The sequence below is a fragment of the Elephas maximus genome, chromosome 9 (assembly GCF_024166365.1).
Source record: "Elephas maximus indicus isolate mEleMax1 chromosome 9, mEleMax1 primary haplotype, whole genome shotgun sequence".
In the NCBI taxonomy this organism is placed as follows: domain Eukaryota; kingdom Metazoa; phylum Chordata; class Mammalia; order Proboscidea; family Elephantidae; genus Elephas; species Elephas maximus.
Window position 1 is genome coordinate 10,372,188 of NC_064827.1, and position 18,018 is coordinate 10,390,205.

At 43.1% G+C, this 18,018-nt stretch overlaps 1 protein-coding gene across 1 annotated transcript in view; it reads left to right on the forward strand.

Moving 5' to 3' along the window:
• The window catches only part of PGM5 (phosphoglucomutase 5), a 190,423-nt gene that overhangs the window by 95,395 nt on the left and 77,010 nt on the right, over positions 1–18,018 (forward strand). The window contains exon 7 of the mRNA XM_049895222.1: positions 12,326–12,441. Coding sequence (XP_049751179.1) covers positions 12,326–12,441 — 116 coding nt within the window. The remainder of the gene's footprint in view (positions 1–12,325; positions 12,442–18,018) is intronic.

Below are 18,018 nucleotides of genomic sequence, written 5' to 3' on the forward strand. Positions count from 1 at the left end.
TAACTACCACAGAACGCCGTTGGGTAGGGTGCTGTTGTTAGGTGCTGTTGAGTCGATTCTGACTCATCGCAACTCCATGTGACGGAGCAAAACTGCCCCATAGGGTTTCCTAGCTGTAGCCTTTATGGAAGCAGACCGCCAGGTTTTTCTCCCATAGATGATATGAGTTGGAATTGAATCGATGGCAATGAGTTTGGATTTGGTTTTGGGTTCTCCCATGGAGCCACTGGGTAGATTTAAACTGCCAACCTTCCAGTTAGCAGCCAAGTGTTTAACCAATGTGTCATCAAGGCAGGGCACCCAGTTGGAAAAACAATGAAATGTGCCATTCAAAGCTGTGTCTTCAACAGTTCAAAGACTGTGAAAGGCTTTAAGGTCCAGCCTCATGCCTGTGACCACCTGGGGAGGGTGTGGTCTACCTCTTGCTACCCCAGGTATGTCCGTACGGGATTTGAGAACAGTAGCTTCTAATTCACTGAATTGAGTCAAGGCTGAGGGAACCCCACTGTGTCCAGGTGTACAGGGTGTGCACTGAGCAAGGGAAAATCATCCCCACGGAGACCATCCCAGATTTGAGTATTTATTATGTTTCAGCCAATGGCATCAGACTGTTCTGGTCTAAGAAAACCAGTGTGCTACAGCACTTTCCAAGGAGCCCTGGTGGTGCAACAGTTAAACACTCGGCTGGTAACTGAAAAGTTGGTGGTTCAGACCCACCTAGTGGCTCTGTGGGAGAAAAGACCTGGTGAACTGCTCCCGTAAAGACTGCAGCCTAGAAAACCCTGTGGAACAGTTCTACTCTGTCAAAAGGGGTCACTGTGATTTGGAATTGACCAAACAGTACCTAACAACAACAGCACTATTCAATAGCTGGAAATTGGGTCTTGAAGAAACGACACCTTTGTACCAAGCCTATGCTTGGGCTGCAGTCCTGGACTGCTGTGGAGGGCTGTGTTCCCCCTTGTCCATTTGTCCTTATCATTCCTTTCCTGATCAGTCTTCCAGGTCCAGGCTGACTGCACTCTGTAGGCTGTGGGGTCCTGACTTAAACGGAAAAGTTCCTTCTACACGAGACTGCCCCTGCAATGGGCCTCATAGTCCCGAGGCCAGGCGGTCCTCCTTGGCCTTCTACCTTTTGCAAGCTTGCTTGGTTTTGGCAGCCAGTTCTCAAAGTAAAATCTCCTTGCCCTTCCTCTGCCAGGAAGCGAGTACCAGGTAGCACAAACGGTTAAGTGCTTGGGTGCTAGCTGAAAGGTTGGTGGTTTGAATCCACCCAGAGGTACCTCAGAAGAAAAGCCTGGGAATCTACTTCCGAAAAACCAGCGACTGAAAACCCTATGGATCACAGTTCTACTGTGACACACATGGGGTTGCCATGAGCTAGAGTTGACTCGACAGCAGCTGTTGTGGTTTTGTTATAGATTGAATTGTGTTCCCCCGAAAAGATATACTGAAGTTCTAACCCCCATACCTGTGAACGTGACCCTTTTTGGAAATAGTGTCTTTGAAGATGTTATCAGTTAAGATGAGGTCATACCGGAGTAGGGTGGGTCCAAATCCTATATAGCTGGTGTCCTCAAAAACAAGGAGAAGAGATACAGAGACAGGGAGACAGATGCTGCAAGCCAGGAAACACCTGGAGAAGGTGGGAGAAAGTCCTGGAAAAATTCCTCTCTCGGAGCCTTCAAAAGGAATCCACGTGGCTGATAACTTGGTTTGGAATTCTTGCCTCCAGAACTTTGAGACAATGTTTTCTGTTCTTATAAGCCACCCACTTTTGTGGGATTTTGTTGTGTAGCCCTGGGAAAGCAAGACGGCCCTCAGTTAGACCAGCAGTGGCGTCCACACAGATAAACACTGTCTGGGGCTCTGAAGGGGCAGAGGGGCAGTTGAGAAGTTTGTTTCCCTTGGGAGTCTCTGCTTCTCCAATTACTCTCAGGAACTGTGTGTTCTCGACAATCTCCATATGTCTACGTTCCCCAGAGAATGACTAGGTTCTCTGGGAGAGGCGCCATCTCAGCTGCTGCTTCTACTAGCTATGGGAAGTTCTTATAGATGTATCTGTCTGTGTCCTCTGTCTTCCCCTTCTCCCCATGCGTGTCTCTGTGTCTATTCTGCTCTTTAGCGTAACCCAGGAATGATTAGGTTTAGGACCTACCCTACTCTGATAATCAGGTTTAATCACAGAACAACTGATTGATTGTATCACAGTAGATTGCATTGTGGAAGGTAATTATATAACATTGTATTACATGTGATGTCATTAAATTACATTACAAAAGGTGATCTGCTTTACCCATGGCCAACCGGTCTAATCACATGTAGCTATCGCATAACAGCAGTTAGACTAGTGTTTGGCCAAACCACTGGGAACTATAGCCTAGCAAAAGTGACACATAAAATTAACCATCGCATGGGTGAAAAGGTTAGCAGGAGAAAAGGGAGAGGAGAATGCTTAGAGTACACAAAATACACACCATCTCTTAGTTTAAAACAATGATTTTAGGTTCTATCCATGCAAATGGAAGTCACTGACTAAGAATCTTGGGAAATGCCCTGTTTAATCAATTACAGCCAGCTGCAGCTCATGTGCTCATAATTGCCTTTTGCCTTCAGAGGCACAACTGTGAAATCGGATAGATCTTAGAAGTTCCTCGGTGGCTGTGGTAGCACTGGCAGATTCTGTCATTCTTTGAGGCAGATGGTGTTGTGTCTCTTCATTTGTTTATCCTCTTATTAATTCTTACGAGTTGAAAATATCTGAAACATGTTATAAGAGAGCAGGAGTGTTACCCCACTAGGCTTTCAGGTTGGACTAGTGAGGAAGAAACAATAATTTGAAGAGCAGGAACCTTTAATGACTAAGATGCGTCTGACCCAATGCATGGTCTTTTCAGTCACCTCATATGCATGTGGGAGTTCGATAATGAAAAAGGAAGACCGAAGATGAATTGATGCCTTTGAACTGTTGTGTGTGAAGAATATTGAATATATCGTGGACTGCACTAGTAGCCAAAAGAACGAACAAATCAATCTTAGAAGAAATACAACCAGAATGTTCCTTAGAAGGGAGGATGGCGAAACTTCTACTCGCTTACTCTGGGCACATCGTCTAGAAAGACCAGTTGTTAGACGAGGACATCATGGTTGGTAAAGTAGAGGTTCAGTGAATGTGAAGGAAACTCTCAGTGAGATGGATTGATACAATAGCCAAGACAAAAGACTCAAACACACCAATGATCATGAAGATGGACAGGACTGGGCAGTGTTTTGTTCTGTTATACACAAGTCGCCGTGAGTTGGAGCCAGCTCAGTGGCAGCTAACAACAAGATAATGTTGTAAGACAAAAGTACATTTTTAGTTTCTTCTTTGTGGCTGTTTTGCATTCTACATTTTGGAGCCCTTGAACCATGGCTGTTTATTTACCACTACAAATAAACCACCAAAAACCAAAAAACCAAGCCCATTGCTCTTGAGTCGATTCTGACTCGTAGACACCCTGTAGGACAGAGCAGAACTGCCCCATAGGGTTCCCAAGGAGTGGCTGGTGGATTCAAACAACTGACCTTTTGGCTAGCAGCGGAGCTCTTAACCACTGTGCCACCAGATGCTGATTTAATTGAGAAAAGAGAACAAAGCAGAAAGGTTTTAAGAAACAGAAGCTTTTTTTTTTTTTTTTAAATTATGTTTTATCTTCTAGATTGGAGCCATAATATCAGCTCTTACAATTTTTAGTCTGTATTGGTTCCAAATCTTTCAAGGTCTGCATAACTCAAAAAACATGAAGCAAAACAGACAAGCAGATGACTCACTCTCTGCTATTCTGGGAGCAATTTCATGGAAATCAGAAGGACAGATGACAATCGGCTCTTGACTACTTTCAGTTTACCTGGAACACTTACTTGGGACTTAAAATTCACCAGCCCTATGCCTTCGACAATTCTTCATCTTTTGAAAATAAGTAGAACCAGGAACAGTTTACATCAGAGTGCTCAAGTTTCAAGACTGTAAACACAGACGTTTGTAAATTCCCAGGATGTGGGGTTCCAGACTGTTTACTAGTTTCAGAGAGTGTATCTGTGATTATTTCAATTTTGTGTATTTTTCTCTTGGATTCATGGTCAATTTCCTAAAGTCAATTTTTTTTTTTCTTCCAAATAAAGTCAGGATTTTTAGAAAATTATCTGTCTTATGTTTCCGAACAAAATTAAAAATCTAATGAGGAAAGGTTCTCTGCTTCCCACCATGACACCGATATAAAATGAAGGTACAGAAGCTTCTAGATAAAGCAGCAAAGGTCCTCGGATTCTGGATTCGCCTTTGCTTTACAACTGGCCCAAATCCTAAAGTTTAGAGGGAGCAGGGAACGATGCAGTTATCCTCTGCTTTTTCTTTAAAGGATCGTGTAAATGATGCATCCAGTCCCCACTGGTTAAGCAAAAGGTCCAATATCAAAAACAGAAATAGTGTGATATCTCTGTAGGCACTTCGCAGTTGTCAGAGTTCATTATATATTATCCCATTTGATCCTTAAACCAAACCAAACCCATTGCTATCGAATCAATTCTGACTCGTGATGACTTCCTGTGTTACAGAGTGAAACTGCTCCGTAGGCTCTAATCTTTACAGAAGCGGATCTCCAGGCCGTTCTTCCATGGTACCCTGGGGTGGGTTTGGATCGCCAAAGTTCAGGTTAAGAGTCCAGCACAACTGTACTAAACCAAAAGCAAAGAAGCTTCCTGAATAAACGGAAGGCTTCGAAGGCCAGGGTAGCAGGGGCAGGGATTTGGGGACCATGGTTTCAGGGGACATCTAGGTCAATTGGCATAGTAAAATCTATTAAGAAAACATTCTACATCCGACTTTGGAGAGTGGTGTCTGGGCTCTTAAATGCTAGCAAGTGGCCATCTAAGATGCATCAATGGGTCTCAACCCCCCTGGAGCAAAGGAGAATGAAGAACACCAAAAACACTAATTATGAGCCCAAGAGACGGAAAGGGCGACATAAACCAGAGACTACATCAGCCTGAGACCAGAAGAACTAGATGGTGCCTGGCTACAACCTATGACTGCCCTGACAGGGAATACGACAAAGAACACAACCAGAGGGAACAGGAGAGCAGTGGGATGCAGACCTCAAATTCTTGTAAAAAGACCAGACTTAATGGTCTGACTGAGCCTAGAAGGGCCCCAGAGATCATGGTCCCCAGACCTTCTGTTAGCCCAAGTCTGGAACCATTCCCAAAGCCAACTCTTCAGACAGGGATTCGACAGGACTGTAGGATAGAAAATGATACTGGTGAGGAGTGAGCTTCTTGGCTCAAGTAGACACATGAGACTATGTAGGCAGCTCCTGTCTGGAGCGGAGATGAGAAGGCAGAGGGGGTCAGAAGCTGGCTGAATGGGCACGAAAATAGACAGTGGAGAGAAGGAGTGTGCTGTCTCATTAGGGGGAGCACAACTAGGAATATATAGCAAGGTGTATATAAATTTTTGTATGAGAGACTGAAAAAAAATTAAAAAAAAGAGTTGCGAGCAGGCTATTTGCTCCTCCCTAACAAGACAAGCAAGGAAGGTATTATTTTTTAAATTGAATTTTGAGGTTTAGGCCAGGCTAAGATAATACAGGCCTCAAGCAGATGTCTGCTAAAGTTTATGAATGTTGTTGAACTTAAACTTTTGTAGCCATCTTATTACACTATCTTAATGTTTTATGTTTATTTCACCCAAAAGTGTCAGTTGTCCCATCCCCCTGCCAAAAAAAAAAAAAAAAAAGGGTTTAAGAGTAGACTTTAATTTGCGGCTAGAAAACAAGTCTTCGCTGAACTCAGTCTGACCCCTATTATGACCCGGATAGGCTTCCTTAGCAAGGCTTTTGATAGCAAGCCCGCGTAGTCTTTCAGCTCAGAGCAATCCCAGCCGGCATGCCAGACATCAAAGGAGAGGTCTGGGGGTGAACTAGTCCATGTGCTGAGCACTGAACATGCCGAAGAAGAGCTAATTGGAGGGCTGTTCTGTTAAATGTCTTCTGGACATTAACCAGCGCATCCAGGAAGCTATGAAAGTACGTCTGCAGTAGTTTATTTCTTGGGATTATGTAAACGTGGCTGATTCAAACATGCACTGAAGTCAGAAATGCTGCAGAGGGCTTTGCTTTTAAATAAACTTTTAATTGAAGTATAACGTACATATAGAAAAGGCCCAACTTGTAAGTGTAGGTTGTTGTTGCTGTTAGCTGCCATCGAGTTGGCCCCAGACTCATGACGACCCCATGCACAGTGGAACCAGACACCTACCATCCCCTGATCTGTTGCACGTTGGACCACTGTCATCCATAGAATTTTCACCAGCTTATTTTCAGAAGTAGATCACCAGGCCGTTCTTCCCAGTTTTAGTCTGGAAGTTCCACTGAAACCTGTCCATCGCGAGTGACCCTGCTGGTGTTTGAAATACCAGTGGCATAGCTTCCAGCATCACAGCAACACACAAGCCACCACAATATGACAAACGGATAGGCCCACTAATTAACACCTAGAGAAATTTTCTTTGATCATATGATCAATTTAAATAAATGTGCAGAAATGACATTAATTCTATGCTTTTTAAGGAAGTGACAAAGGTGAAATAAAATAGAGATACTTAACTCCCTGATATCTGATATCTTGTAAAAAAATTGATATTTTGTTGGGTGCTGTTGAGACAATTCTGATTCATCGTGACCCCATGTGATAGGATAGAACTGCCCCATATGGTTTCTAGGCTGAAATCTTTACGGGAGCAGATCGCTAGGTCTTTTCTCCAGAGAAGTGGCTGATGGACTCAAACCTCCAACCCTTCAGTTAGCAGGCAAGAGCTTAACCATTGTGCTACCAGTGCTCCTTATAATAGATATTAGTCAGTTGAATTCAAACAGTGTTCTTTGAATAGCAAGTCTGGCAAGACACTGTATTCACCTAGACATTGAAGGCGCTACAAAGATGAATAGGATAAAATCCCTTCTCTCAGAGACCTTATAGCACGTTGGTGGTAGTGACGGCGTCTGTGTGAGGAGGGAAGTGTAAAGAAAGTATTCAATATATACAGTGATAATGTGAAAATCAAGACCCATGCCAAGTGACAGGAAGCACAATGGCAGGAAGGGTTGATTGCAGCCATGAAGAAAGGATTGTGTTTGTGAAGGTAATATGAGCTGCTTGTTATAAGACTAGTCCCAAATGCATAGTATCTCAAACACAGGGAAAGGTTATTTCTTAATTACCTAAAGCCAAAGACAGGTGTTGCTGATTGGTGGTTGACTCTCCTCCAAAATGGTGATTCAGAGATTCAGATACTTCCACCTTGTGGGCAAGGCATCTTCAACATGGGGCTTCCAAGTTTGCTGAGCTGGTCCACATCATACTGGCAGGTAAGAAAGAACATGGTGGCCGGAAGTTTTGAGCCGGGTCTGAAGGTGGTGGACGCTATTTCCACTCAAATTCCATTGGCTCGAGCTCACTCACATGGCCAAAGCTACTGCAAGGGTGTCAGGAAATGTCTAGCTGTGTGCCCAGGAAAAAGAGATGGTCTCGTTGGCCATCTAGCTGTCTTCTTCACACGTTTCATGATAATAGGCTATTGCATTAAGGTCATCTTGAAGCACCTTGAAGTGTTTTAACAGAGATTGGAAAGGAGGCTTAATCCAGGAAAAAATGAACAACATAAAGACAGATTTGGAGGTTGTTATGGATTGAATTATGTACCCCCCAAAACAGGTGTTAGATTCCTAACCCCTATACCTGTGAAACCCTGGTGGCGTAGTGGTTAAGCACTACGGCTGCTAACCAAAGGGTCGGCAGTTCGAATCTGCCAGGCGCTCCTTGGAAACTCTGTGGGGCAGTTCTACTCTGTCCTATGGGGTCGCGATGAGTCAGAATCAACTATACAGCACTGGGTTTATACCTGTGAAAAAAGGAGCCTTGGTAGTGCTGTCGTTAAGCACTCAGCTGCTAACCAAAAGATGGGCTGTTCAAACCCACCAGCCGCTCCGTGGGAAAAAGATGTGGTGGTTTGCTTCCATAAAGATTATAGCTTTGGAAACCATGTGGAGCAGTTCTACTCTGTTCTTATAGGCTAGCTGTGAGTTGGAAGGACTCGTAGACCCGTGGACGTAATTCCAACTGGGAACAGGGTTTTCTTTGTTATGTTAACGAGCCCTTATCAGTGTAGTGTGTCTTAAACCTGAAGACTTTTGAGATATAAAAAGAACAGACTAGACACAGAGAGGAGCAAGTGCAATGAAGGAAAGATAGATGCCAGATGGAGATGTCCAAGGAGCCAGGGAACGAGGAATGCTGGGCTAGAGAAGCTAAGACAAGGATCTTCCCCTAGAGCTGATGGAGAAGAAGGCTTCCCCTAGAGCTAGTGTCCTGAGTTCAGACTTCTAGCCTCCTGAATGGTGAGAAAAAGTCTGTTCTTTAAAACCACCCACCTATGGTATTTGTGATAGCAGCAGAGAGAAACAGAGATAAACAGCGGCAAGAAAATGCTAAGGTACGTTTGGAAAATAGCAAACAGTCCAGTTGGTTAGGAGCATGGAACACACAGGGAGCAGTGTGAGAGAAACGTAGGAAAGCTAGGTTGGAGCTGTTTCCAACCCAAGGCTGCATTTTGAGGGCTTTAAGATCTAGACTGAGTACGTATCCGGCCTGTTCTTTTGGCGACCAAGCTCACTCGTACTTGCAGGAGACCCAGGTTGGTTTTCTTTCTTTTTCTTCATGTTCTGGTCTTTCCTATCAAAGTGGATTCTCATGATTGTCATTGGCGATGGCAGTCAGGGGGAGAGAAGGGTGCAGACCCTCGTTCGAGCAGCTTCATTTGGAGCGTTTGTACCGGAGGATTTCAGGGACTCCTGCGAAAGGCCAGTCCGGAGCATGGTATCTGCTGACGGCTGTGTTTGGGATGGATCCCAAGTTCAGAAGAGGGAGGAGGGAGGGAGAGAATTCCTTTCTGACCCTAGGACACAATCAACGCATGCTCAGGATCCTGGAATTTCATTACCCATGTTGTTATCTTAGCTTGCATAGCTGCAGCCGTGGCTCATAGTTATAAAAGTATCCGGTCCTTTAACATCCGGCTGCCGCCTCCAGCTTGTTGGCCTCCTGATTAATTGGGAAGGGTGGGAGCTGGGGAAATCCTTTACTCTCCCTTCCAAACTGTCAACTTGGCTTTGAACCTACAAGAACATTCTGGCTACACCCTTGACACCTTTGAATCTAAAAGAACGCTCTCCTCAGACACCCTCATTTCAGCCCCCCGTTGCATATTCTATTCTCGGTGCTCATATGCATTTGTGCTTGCTAAATTAACATTGACCCTCGACCTACTCTGTGCTGCCCTCCCTCCCAGGGGAAGGGGTTTCTGCGTGATTTACCCCTCCTTTCTTGAGCTTCTGACCTTGAAATGAATGGCTATGAAAACTGACCTTTGCTTTACAATTTGGGAAGGGTTGCCTTCATTGTTCCTACTAAAGCATGATTGTGTCTTTCTTAGACCATTGAAAAAGAGAGAAAATGGAGCCTTTGAAGTAAGATCCCGACATAAAAGGTGCTTGTTTTCCAGGCAAACTTGAAAGACCCTTAGAACACCGTTTGTGAGATCCTGAGCACATTAGTCATAGTAGGGTTACTTAGGAAGGGAGGTGTTTACTTTTCTGTGCCAAGGGTTTCAAGACATTTTCCCTCCCGTTGGTCCCAAACAAACCTAAAGTTACATTGTGTAACTTACGCTCTGTGTGTCTTTCCTCCTTTTCTTCAGCAGGGAACCCCTCCCTGGTCCCTCTCCCTGGCACTTTCTGCACCCAAAGCCTTCAGAGAACTAAGCCTTGCTGGTAGAAGCATTTGTTGTTTTTCTTTTTCGGGTGCTTGCATGTAGGAAAAAAATAAGATGAAACTCTTCCAGGCTTTGAACCGGTTCGTTCTGGTTCCAACCCCCTTCTGGGAATTTGCATTTTCACCCCAGATATACTGAATCAGAATCTACAGCTGAACAAAATCCCCAGCTGAGTCATGTATGTGATAAATTGTGAGACCCACTGTTCTACTAGTAGTTCTCAGAATTGGACCCTCATTAGCAGCATTGGCATCGCCTGCAAACTTGCTAGAAATACAAATTCTCAACAGGGGTTCCAACTGGAGAGAACTGGTTGGAAGCCCTGAACTCTTCAGCCCAGTGTCCCTGGAATCAGCTCATTCTCCAGCATGCTTTGATATCGAATATACCTCTCAAAGCAGTACAACAGTTGGGGAGACAGCATGGCGTATTGGAATGGAACATGAGCAGAAAGTAAGCAGGTCTGGGGTCAAATTCCAACTTTGCCTCTTACCTCAGTGGAACCAGAAACAAAGTCCTGAACCTCTCTGAGCCTTTGAGCCTGAACTGTCACAGCGTTAATTCATTTTGGCCATTTTTGAATTTGATCTAAATGGAAGAGTACTGTATATATTTTCTTCTTACTGGCTTCTTTCGTTCCATATTACGTTTGTGAGATTCATTCAGGTTGTTTCACATGGCAATAATTTGTTCTATGGAATTTATGGCATTTTATTCCATATCATGTATTATTTGTCCATTCTCCTTTGTGGACGTTTGTGTTGTCTTGGTTATTATGAAGAGTGATACGATGATCATTCTTGTACATTCTTGTATATACACTGTTGGGTAATATCATTGGCGAGGTGTCCCAGGAAGTAGCCATGAGAGAGATTTGCTTGGAGGAATCTTATTGCTTCCTGCCTTCAAGATCAAAGTTCCCTTCTAGACCAACACCTTGGGGAGGTGAGGAAAGGGGATTGGACAGAGAGAGGAGTTGGGCTGCAATGCAATCGTGATGAAGACCTCGGCCAACCTATAGGGAGCTCTTAGGCTGAGAGCACTTCCTTGCCAAGTCAGGGCAAGGAAGCTGGACCTTTGTTCATCCCTCTTTGACCCACCATTGGATGAATACTGAGCCAGGGAAGGCAGTGTGATTTGGAGTGAGACATCTTTCTTCGGTAGAGAATAATTGCAAGGAGGGGAAGCTGCCCGCCATCGACACACCCAGCAGCTGGAAGAATGAGTGTTCTAGTCCTAAAATGTGTATGTTCTGTAGGAGAGGTGGCGAATCTGAGCAGTGCACCATAGTGCCCACTACAGGTCATTGGAATTTGTAGACATTGAATTACTGGTTCATACCCTGGTGGCATAGTGGTTAAGAGCTACAGCTGCTAACCGAAAGGTTGGCAGTTTGAATCCACCAGGCACTCCTTGGAAACCCTATGGGGCAGTTCTATTCTGTCCTATAGGGTCGCTATGAGTCGGAATCGAATTGATGGCAATGGGTTGGTAAGATATGTGTGGGAGCCCTGGTGGTACCATGGTTAAGAGCTACGGCAAGCTATGGCTGCTAACCAAAAGGTTGGCAGTTCAAATCCAGCAGCTGCTCCTTGGAAATCCTATGGGAATTGACTCAACGGCAACAGATTTAAGATATGTGTACAGGAGCCCTGGTGGCATAGTAATTAAGTGCTGGCCTGCTAGCCAGAAGGTTAGCGATTCAAACCCACCAGCCACTCTGGGGGAGAAAGGTGTGGCAGACTGCTTCTGTAAAGATTTATAGCCTGGGAAACCCTGTGAGGCAGTTCTACTCTGTCCTGTAGGGCCGCTATGAGTCAGAATCAACTTGATGGTAGTGGGTTTGGTTTTTTGGTTTTAAGATATGTGTAGGAGTCCCTAGATGGTAATGCACTTGGCTGTTCACTGAAAGGTGGGAGGTTTGAGTCCACCCAGAACCACCTTGGAAGAAAGGCGTGGTGATCTACTTCTCAAAAATCAGTCACCGAGAGCCCTACGAAGCACAGCTCTGCTCTGACACACACGGGATCACCCTGAGTCAGAGCTGACTCCGTGGCAAATGATGGCGGGAGCAAGATGTGTGTGCCTTTATCCTTAGTAGGTACTGCCAGACAATGTTCCAAAGTGGTTGTACCTACATGTCATCTTAATTTAGACTCCAAGATCTTGCCTTAAACAATAAAGAAAAATTTATAGGAGAGAAACAAATATGAGGATATTATGTACATTAACTTAATATTTTCTATGTTGTGGGGAAAGGACAACTGAGAACCATTGGAATGGGCTGTTTAACATTTCTTACCTTAGGGCTTGACATTCTGAAAATTGTCAGCAGTGTTCAGGATGTCCTGAAATCTAATTATGGAATTAATAGATGCTAAATATCTCTTTCTGTGCCGAGGAAAGAAAACAAAGGAAGAATATGAATTGACTGTTGCTTCAAATTTTATTTTTCAGGGTGGCCAAATCCATGAAGGTCCCTGTATATGAGACCCCAGCGGGATGGAGATTCTTCTCAAATCTGATGGACTCAGGACGGTGCTCTCTGTGTGGAGAAGAGAGCTTTGGCACTGGTAGGCTTTCTTAGTTTGATGTTACTACAGAGGGTGGTGGGGCTAGTCCTCTGTGGTAATCTGTGACCCCAGTTTGGAGACCTGTGGACCTTCTGTGAATCAAATGCTGAGAGGAGAGTTAGAGGTAAAAAATCAGAGAAACCTACTGGAATGTGTGCTTTGATTCACTTATCTCTTTTCCCCATTTCTTTTTTATTTCCCTTAATTTTTTTTTTATTATTCTGGAAATTTTCAAAATTTTATGAGAGGATGTCAAATTGAATCCTCCTATACTCATCAACCAGTTTCAACCATCTTGTTTTATCTCCAACTCATGGTCAATCTTGTTTTATCTCCACCATAACATACCAGGAAGTCCTCCTTCTTGCTTATTTTGAAGCCATTTCCTACAGTTTATCATTTTAGCCATAAATATTTCAGTGTGAATCTTTAAAAGATGAGGGGCCTTTAATCTAAAATACTCCATTGGCTTCACCCCACTGGAGCAAGGGAGAATGAAGAAAACCAAAGATACAAGGGAAAGATTAGTCCAAAGGACTAATGGATCACAACTACCATGGCCTCCATAAGACTTAGCCCAGCATAACTAGATGGTATCCAGCTATCACCACTGACTGCTTTGACAGGGATCACAATAGAGGGTCCCAGACAGAGCTGGAAAAAATGTAGAACAAAATTCTAACTCACAAAAAAAGACCCTAGACTTACTGGCCTGACAGAGACTGGAGAAACCCTGAGAGTATGGCCCCTGGACACCCTTATATCTCAGTAATGAAGTCACTCCTGAGGTTTACCCTTCAGCCAAAGATTAAAAAAAAAAACCTGTTGCTATTGAGTCAATTCTGACTCACAGCAACCCTAAAGGAGAGAGTAGAGCTGTCCCATAGGGTTTCCAAGGAGCGTCTGGTGGATTTGAACTGCTGACCTTTTGATTAGCAGTTGTAGCTCTTAACCACTATGCCACCAGGGTTTCCAGCTAAAAATTAGGCCCATAAAACAAAATGAGACTAAAAGGGCACACCAGCCCAGGGGCAAGGATTAGAAAGCAGGAGGGGACAGGAAAGCTGGTAATAGGGAGCCCAAGGTCAAGAAACGGAGAGTGTTGACATGTCATGGGGTTGGTAACCAATGTCACAAAACAATATTTGTACTAATTGTTTAAAGAGAAGCTAGTTTGTTCTATAAACCTTCATCTAAAGTACGGTAATAAAAATAAGTAAAAAATAAAAAAGATGAGGGGCCTTTAGAAAAAATAATGTAACCACAGTGCTATTATCACATGTAAAGTATTAAAAGTAATTTCTTTCACAATACTTCGAAGATGCTATTCCATTACTTTCTGGCCTGCATAGTTTCTAAGAAGTCTGCTGTAATCCTTATCTTTGTTCCTTTGTGTTTAATCTCCCCTCTCTGGATGGCTTTTTAAGATTTTTTAGAATTTTTGATTCTTAGCTGTTTAATTATAATGTGTCTAGGTATGTGTATTTTTTTTTTTTTTTCAAACCTGCTTGAGAGTCTCTGTGCTTTCTTGGATATGCTGTTTGTTGTTTTTCATTAATTTTAGGAAATTCTCAGCCATATCTTTTCAAATATTTCTCTTTCCTCATTCTCTTTCTCTTTGCCTCTGGGATTCCAGTTACACATGTGTTAGACAATTTGTGATCATAGTTGTCTTTCACTAGGCTTTCTTTCGCTATCTTTTCTTTTTGTGTTTCAGTTTAGATAACCTCTGTTGATATATCTTTAGGTTCACTAATTTTTCCTTAGCTTTGTCTAATCTGCTGATAAGCCTGTTGAAAGTGCTCTTTCTATTTTTTGTTTTTTATTTATAACATTTTCCTTTGACACTTTTTATCGTTTCTATCTCTCTGATGAAATCCCCCATCTGTTTATGTATGCTGCCTATCTTTTCCATTATATCTTCTACATATGAAACATAGTTATTTTAAACTACCTGTCTGATAGTTCTGACATTGATTAATCTCTGACTCTGTTGATTGCTTTATCTTTTGACAATGGGTTATTTTTGTTGTTCTTGAGTCTCATAATTTTTTTCATTGAATTCAGGATAATATGTGTATAAGCATAATAGAGACTGATGTAAATAGTATTTATGCCCAATAATGGGCATAAATAATCTTCTGTCAGGTCATTAGTACGGGAGGTTAAGTTAATCTAGTCAGACGCTGAGCTGGGTTTGGGTTTTATTGTTTCTGATATAACCTTTAATGTACCACAGGCTTCAGATTCCTCCAGCAGTGGGTTACTGTTACTATGGGTTTTAAGTGGGGATGGGTTGCTGGAGGGCTTTATCAGTGTTCCTGCTTTATCTGTGGAACCCTGGTGACATAGTGGTTAAGAGGTCGGCTGCTAACCAAAAGGTCAGCAGTTCAAATTCACCAGGTGCTTCTTGGAAACCCTATGGGGGCAGTTATACTCTGGTCTATAGGGTTGCTATGAGTTGGAATCAACTCGATGGCAGTGGGTTGGTTTGGGGTTCTACCGATAGCTTTTAGCAGTTCCTACGTGTCTGTAACACAGATTATTCTCTCTCCGGGCTGTTGACCCTGCCCAGTGGCAGCAGACCTCTGCTTAGTATTGGTATAGGATTCCATCCTCCCCTTGGGGGCAGAGAGTTTGTATGTCTACCCCTCCACCAGCCACAATGGATCTTCCTGAGCCCTTGGGTTGTGGGATTTTCAGCCCTCACATCTAGGAGCTTAAGGCTTTTGTTTCCTATGAGAGAAGGGTTTGGGGACATGGGAGGGGCTTCATGCTTATGTCCCAGCAAGCTGATTATCTCCTGAATGTCCCTACTACCACATCTCCCTGCATGTCCCCAGTCTTCTGAGCACCCAGTGGAAGCCAGTGGAAAAGAACTTCTGAGTATGTCCCCTTATATCTGGGACTACGAGCGATTTTAAATTAAATGATAGTGTACACTGGACTTTAAGAGTTTTTGAAACTGTTATGTGATTTTTTTTTTTTTTAATCCATTGGTATGGCAGCTACCTCTTTCTCCAATGCTGTGCCAAAGGCGAGACAAGTCTTGTGTCCTGTCTCTCTGCAGGGGCTTGCTACTCTGCAGAATTTACTTGACTTCATTGCATTATGTCCTCATCTCTCTGAAGAGTCTAAGAAAAGTTACGATTGTATAGATTTTCCTGTTTTTAGGATGCAGTGACATTCTCTTGTAGGTTTCTACATTTAAATAGAAGCGGAACTCCAGAAGTAATTTAGTTTTTTTTTTTTTTCCTACTCCTAAGTCCTGACTCTGCTCTCCCACCCACCCTGATCTTGGGGAGGGCAAAAGGGAGGAAACTTGTACTTACTTATGTGTTTGAAGAGTAAATACTCTTTTGTTTTGAAGCTGCATTATGGAGGAGGTATGGGGTGTGGGACATATAAGGGTCTCAGGGGAATTCAAGTGGGGCAGTGGGGAGGAGGAAACATTGCTCCCTTTTCAGAAAGAAAAGTGTTTCTTCAAGTTTTCAACAAAATATCTAACATTTTTATACCTTTTTTGCTACGGAGAACTTAAAACTTATACAAAAATTGACAGAATGTCATAATGTAACCACCAAGTATTATTCGCTCAGGTTACATAGTCATTAATTCATGCCCAATTCAGTGTTACCTGTAATATATATTCCCATCGCTTTCCCTTTCTCATATATTATTTAAAAAAAATTTTTTTAAATTGTGATTTAGGTGAAAGTTTACAGCTCAAGTTAATTTCTCATTCAAAAATTTATACACACGTTGTTTTGTGACATTGGTTGCAATCCCCACGATGTGACAGCATGCTCCTCCTTTCCACCCTGGCTTCCCTGTGCCCATTCAACTAGTTCCTGTCCCTTCCTGCCATCTTATCCTGCTTTTGGACAGGAGCTGCCCGTTTGGTCTTGTATATTTGATTGAACTAAGAAGCAAGATCCTCACATGTATAATTTTTTGTTTTATAACCCTATCTAATCTTTCTGAAGAGTGGGCTTCAGGAATGGTTTCAGTTCTGGGTTAGCAGAGTGTCCGGGGGCCATAGTACGGGGGGTTCCTCCAGTTTCTGTCAGACCATTAAGTCTGGTCTTTTTACGTGAATTTGAGTTCTCTTCTACATTTTTCTCCTGCTCTGTCCCAGACTCTCTATTGTGATCTCTGTCACGGCGGTCATTGGTGGTAGTTGGGCACCATCTAGTTCTTCTGGTTTCAGGCTGGTGGAGACTCTGGTTCATTTGGTCTTTTATGCCTTTGAGCCAGTATTTTCCTTGTGTCTTTAGCTTTCTTCATTCTCCTTTGCTCCGAGTGGGATGAAACCAGTAGATGTATCTGAGATGCAAAAGTAATTTCTTTTTTTAATTTTATCTTTATTATTTTTTTTTATTGTGCTTTAGGTGAAAGTTTACAGCTTAAGTTAGTTTCTCATACAAAAATTTATGCATACATTGTAATGTGACCCTAGTTGCTCTCCCTATAATGTGACAACACGCTCCCCCTTTCCACCCCAAATTTCCTGTGTCCATTCAACCAGCTCCTATCCCTTTCTACCTTCTCATCTCACCTCCAGGCAGGAACTGCCCGTTTAGTCTCATGTATCTGCTTGAACACTCTTCATAGGTATCGTTTTATGTCTTATAGTCCAGTCTAATCTTTGAAGAGCTGGCTTTGGAATGGTTTCAGTTCTGGGTTAACAGAGTCCGGGGGCCATGTCCTCTGGGGTTCCTCTGGTCTCAGTCAGATGATTAAGTCTGGTTCTTTTTATGAGGATTTGAGTTCTGCACCCCACTTTTCTCCTGCTCTATCAGGAATTTTATGTCGTGTTCCCTCATGGTAGTCATTGGTGGTAGCTAGGTACCATCCAGTTTCTTCTCGTCTCAGGCTGATGGAGTCTCTGGTTTATGTGGCCCTGCAAAAGTAATTTCTTAATATCATCTGATACCTTGTTTAAGGTTTTCACTGGCTAATGCTTTTCAGAAGTAGACTGCCGGGTCCTTCTTCCTAGTCTGTCTTAGTCTGGAAGCTCAGCTGAAGCATGTCCTCCATGCGTGACCCTGCTGGTATCTGAATACCAGTGGCATAGCTTCCAGCATCACAGCAACACACAAGCCCCCACAGTATGACAAACTGACAGACACGTGTGTTTTATTGACTATGCAAGGGCATTCGACTGTGTGGACAACTATGGATAACACTGTGAAGAATGGGAATTCCAGACCGCTTAATTGTGCTCATGAGGAACCTTTACATAGATCAAGAGGTAGTTGTTCGGACAGAATAAGGGGATACTGATTGGTTTAAAGTCAGGAAAGGTGTGCGTCAGGGTTGTATTCTTTCACCATACCTATTTAATCTGTATACTGAACAAATAATCTGAGAAGTTGGACTATATGAAGAAGAACGGGGCATCAGGATTGGAGGAAGACTCATTAACAACCTGCGTTATGCAGATGACACAACTTTGCTTGCTGAAAGTGAAGAGGACTTGAAGCACTTACTAATGAAGATCAAAGACCACAGCCTTCAGTATGGATTATACCTCAACATAAAGAAAACAAAAATCCTCACAACTGGACCAATGAG